The sequence below is a fragment of the Pteropus vampyrus genome, unplaced genomic scaffold (genome assembly GCF_000151845.1).
Source record: "Pteropus vampyrus isolate Shadow unplaced genomic scaffold, Pvam_2.0 Scaffold436, whole genome shotgun sequence".
Lineage (NCBI taxonomy): Eukaryota > Metazoa > Chordata > Mammalia > Chiroptera > Pteropodidae > Pteropus > Pteropus vampyrus.
Window position 1 is genome coordinate 622,057 of NW_011889217.1, and position 4,429 is coordinate 626,485.

Genomic DNA, 4,429 nt, shown 5'->3' on the forward strand with positions numbered 1-4,429 from the left:
ACTGGGAGCATTTTGGGGGCTGAGCAGGCAGGAGACACTCTGAGACCCTTCTGAGGACTCCTAGACTCCCATAAACCAGAGTCCTGCCCACCTGTCCTTGAGAGGGTCCTCATCTAGCCATCCTTTGGCCAGAGTCCACTCTGTTTCAAGGTTGACTAAAAACTTATTGCTGCATAGAAACTGAAACCTGTGCTCTGACTTTATTTTTTTCATTTGCTTCTCAAGGCTGGAGTGTGATGAGGAGTGTTTAGCCTTGGAAAGGAAAAAGTAAGTAGTGTCAACTGCTGTTTGTCTAATAATTGTCCTTGAGCTCTGTGAAACTAGTGGGAGGGAGCAACTCTTCAAGCATTCACTCACTTGACACCTGCTCTGAGTCCTTTGCTGCTACTGGAGGGCAAGAAATTCGATCATCAAGAATTGAAGTGTCATCTGTGGCCATGCCACCCTGAACAAGCCCGATTCCATCTGATCTCGGAAGCTAAGCAGGGTCGGGCCTGGTTAGTACTTGGATGGGAGATCACCTAGGAAGACCAGGTGCTGTAGGCGTAAAAAAGAAAAAATAAGGGATTGTAAGCTGACAAGGTCCTTGCTGTCTGTGAGGTCAGCCAGGGGTTGCCTCGCCTTAAAAAAAAAAAAGTATTGAAGTGTCTAGAGATAAACTACTTAACATGATTTCAGCATATTTCCGAAACATGAGCTTGTGTGGTTTGGAGCATGGTGTAAACATCCCATGCCTCAGCATACTTATTCAGTGACTGGCAGACTTCCTTATTCCCATGGAGATAAGAGGCTTAAATTTTTTTTAATGAACTTTTAAGTTGAAGTGTAACATAAATATAGAAGATCAGAAGTATGCAGACTAGTGAGTCATCACAAAGTGAATACAGTGTTATAATAGCACCCAGGTCAAGAAATAGAAAATTACCCGAACCCTCTGTTGTACTCCACAAAGATAGAACCTCTGTCCTGACTTCTAATACTTTAGAATAGTTTTGTCTGTTTTTGAACTTTATATTGATAATGAAATCATATAGTTGTATTATTTTTGTCTGGCTTTTATTACGTTCGTGACATTCATTCCTATCGTTGCACGTAGCAGTACTTTTTCATTTTCATTCCTGCATGATATTTTATTATATTAATCTAATTCTCTTTTCTACCATTAATAGATATGTTTGTTGTTATCAGTATCGAGCAATTACAAATACTGTGTAAAAACATATATACTTGCTTTGCTGTATATATGTATTCATTTCTGTTGGATGTAAACTTAAGAGTAAAATTACTGATTAATAGGGTATGCATTTGTTCAGCTTTAGTCGATTCTGCCAAACTGTCCAGAATGGGTGTACCAAATTACATTCCTACCAGCAAGGTCACAGTTCTCATTGCTCTACGTTTTTTGTCAGTACTTGGAATTGTTGGATTTTTTAATTTTAATCCATTCTCATGGATATATAGCCAAATGTTTGAGCTTTAACTTACATTTACCTGATAACCAGTGAGGTTGAACACCTTTTCCCAAGTTTATTGGCCATTTGAATATCCTCTTTTCTGAAGTGCCTATTCAAGTCTTTTACTCTTTTTTAAATTGTGTTGTCTGTCTTTTTCATATTGATTAGTAGGAGTACTTTATATATTTTGAATATGAGTCCTTTGGTTTTATATACTGTATTTTCTTGTACTCCATACTTTCACTTTTCACTTTTCATGATGTCCTTTGATAAACGGAAGTTTCTAATTTTAATGTAGTCCAATTTTTTCCTTAGTGAGTAGTGCTCTTTATGTCCTGCTTAAGAAATACTTACCTAGCTGATGATCATGATGATATTCTAGAAGCTGTATTGTTTTACTTTTCACATTTAGATCTACAGTTGACCTGGACTGATATTTTTTGAGCGTGGCATAAGGAGGGTTTATGATTTCTTTCTGCATGAGTATTAATTTGACCAGTACCATTTAAAAAGATACCCTTTTTTCAGTGGTCTGCAGTGCCGCCTTTGTTTTAAATCAAGTATTTATATTATGTATGAGTCTGTTTCTGAGCTCATTATGTTCTATCGCACTAGTATCGTACTGTCTTAGTTATTGTACCTTTATAACAAGCCTTAATATCTGGTAGTATATCTCTTCAAACATGGTTCTTCAAGATTGTCTTGGCTATTCTTGGCCATTTGTATTTCCACTTAAATTTTAGAACTAGCTTATCAAAAACTTGCTGGGTTTTTTGGTTCAGTTGATATTCAATTTATAGGTCACTTTGGGGAGATTTAACATCTTTATAATGTTGAGTCTTCTAATATATGACCAAGGTGTATCCTTTCATTTATTCATGTCTTCTTTGATTTCTCTCAATGATATTTTATAGTTTTCTATATATAGATCTTGTACATCTTTCAGTAGATTTGTTCCTTGCTATTTGATGTTTTTTGATGCTATTAAAATTGGTATTTTTTTTCTTGTAAAAATTAAAAATTAGTTTTCTAATTGCTTGTTACTAGTATAGAGTTTTGTGCCCAGGTCTCACTGGCTCTAGAACTAAAGTTCTCTCCACTACACCATAATGCCTCCCAGGCTTACTGGTATGTAGAAATACAGTTGATGTTTGTTGACTTGTATTCACAACCTTGCTAAATTCACTTGTTTCTAATAGCTTCTTTTAGATTTTACATGTACATGATCATGTCCTTTTCTAATATTAGTAGTTTTATTATAATAGTAGTTTTGCTTCTTTCCAGTTCTTAACTTTTTTTTTTTTTCTTGCATTATTGCACTGGCTAGGGCCTCCAGTACAGTATTGAATGGAAGGTGGTAATGATAGATATTCTTAACTTATCTCCAATCTCACAGGGAAAGCTTTAAAAATTTACTGGTAAATAATAGTGTCTGCTGTAAATTATTTGAGAATACTCTTTATCAGATTAAGTGGCATTTATTCAATGACTGGCAAACTTTCTGGTTCCAACAAAGGTTGATTAAAAGGTACAGCCCTATAAAAATGTTAACAATTGGAGAATTTATGTTGAAGGGAATGTAGGAGTTTATTGTCATATTCTTGTAACTTGTCTTTGAAAAATTTTTAAGATAAAAACTTAACAGAAACAGACAAATGCAGACAAAGTATAGTCCTGTTTTATGTTGAAGTTCGACTTTCAGCAGTTGATAACAGCACCTCTTCGATCCTCATGGCGACTTTGTAAATAACTACTATCCAGAACTCTTGCCCTTTAAGAACCATCAGTCACAATGTTCTCAGCTGCAGAATGTGAACTAATAGTCCTGAGATGCTATTGTGAAGACACAGAGGTCTCCAAAACATGGAAATGACCTTTGTGTAGTTGAGAGACAGTATTGTATAATAGGTAGAACCAGAGCTCTAGAGTCAGTTTACCTGGATTTGAATCCTCACTTCACAAATCACTTAGCTATGTGATCTTGAAGAAATCACATATCCTCTCTAAGCTTTAATTTTTCTTAAAAACCTTTGGAAATGGTGACGATAATAGTGTTTACCTCCCAGAATTGTTGTGAGGAGTAATACAGTAAAATTAAGGATGAAACACAAAGTTCTCTGCATAAGCCTAGTACATAGTAGATGCTCAGTAAATGTGATTTATAGATTAGAACAGGCTCTATTTCAGAAAGCCTTTTGAATTTCTCCTCAATCTTAGAGTGATAACTTAATGATTCTCACTATACTTTCTTAAAAATCCACTGACCTAAGGGAAAGAAATACAAATTTTAAAAAGGAAACTCCATCCGAAGTTGCAAATACATACTTTATTGCAGAAATGAAAAACTGGCAGGCAGATTTTCCCACAGATATGTTTTATTGGTGTTTAAATTTGAATTAGTGGCCAACCAATCAAAATATCAAAAGATATCTATCCCCTGAGGAATTCTCTTGAAATTTTGAAAATTAAGCTTCTTTTTGAAAATTTGGAAAATCTAACAACAGTAAACTAGATTCTTATGGGCATTCAGTTTGCCAGAGACCTGTCTCATGTAAATGAAAGTTGTACTAAGTGCTGAGCTGAATTATCTATCTTTAAAAAAAAAAGAAAAAGAAAAGAAAGACGTAACTGGGTCTTATTGGTGAGATGTCATGAGACTCATACACTGTTGGTCAAAACATAAATGGGCAGTTGTGGTGGCCACTTAGACCATGATGATCAAGGGTCTGCTGTCCATACCTTTTTACCCAGTAATCCCACACCTGGAAACATTTTTGAGAGAAATAATCGTAAAAACTTTTTGCTCAGAGATATTAATTATGTCACTTATAATATTGAGAAACTAGGCAACTGTTAGAGAAACCTAAATGAGGAATGTTGAGAAAATTGTGGGATACACATAATTAGAAGATTACGAGCTATTATTAAAATAATATATGTGAAAAACAAATAGTAATATGAGAAATGCTAATCAT

The 4,429-nt window shown here is 34.8% G+C and overlaps 1 protein-coding gene and 1 pseudogene across 5 annotated transcripts in view; both read left to right on the forward strand.

Annotated features, from left to right (window-relative positions):
• Positions 1 to 4,429, forward strand: part of NFX1 (nuclear transcription factor, X-box binding 1) — a 60,263-nt gene that overhangs the window by 46,129 nt on the left and 9,705 nt on the right. The window contains exon 19 of one of the 5 annotated variants that reach the window (XM_011381398.2): positions 226 to 267. The exons of the other annotated variants lie outside the window; for them this stretch is intronic. Coding sequence (XP_011379700.1) covers positions 226 to 267 — 42 coding nt within the window. The remainder of the gene's footprint in view (positions 1 to 225; positions 268 to 4,429) is intronic. 5 annotated transcript variants of the gene reach the window in all.
• LOC111732288 lies at positions 428 to 546 on the forward strand (annotated as a pseudogene).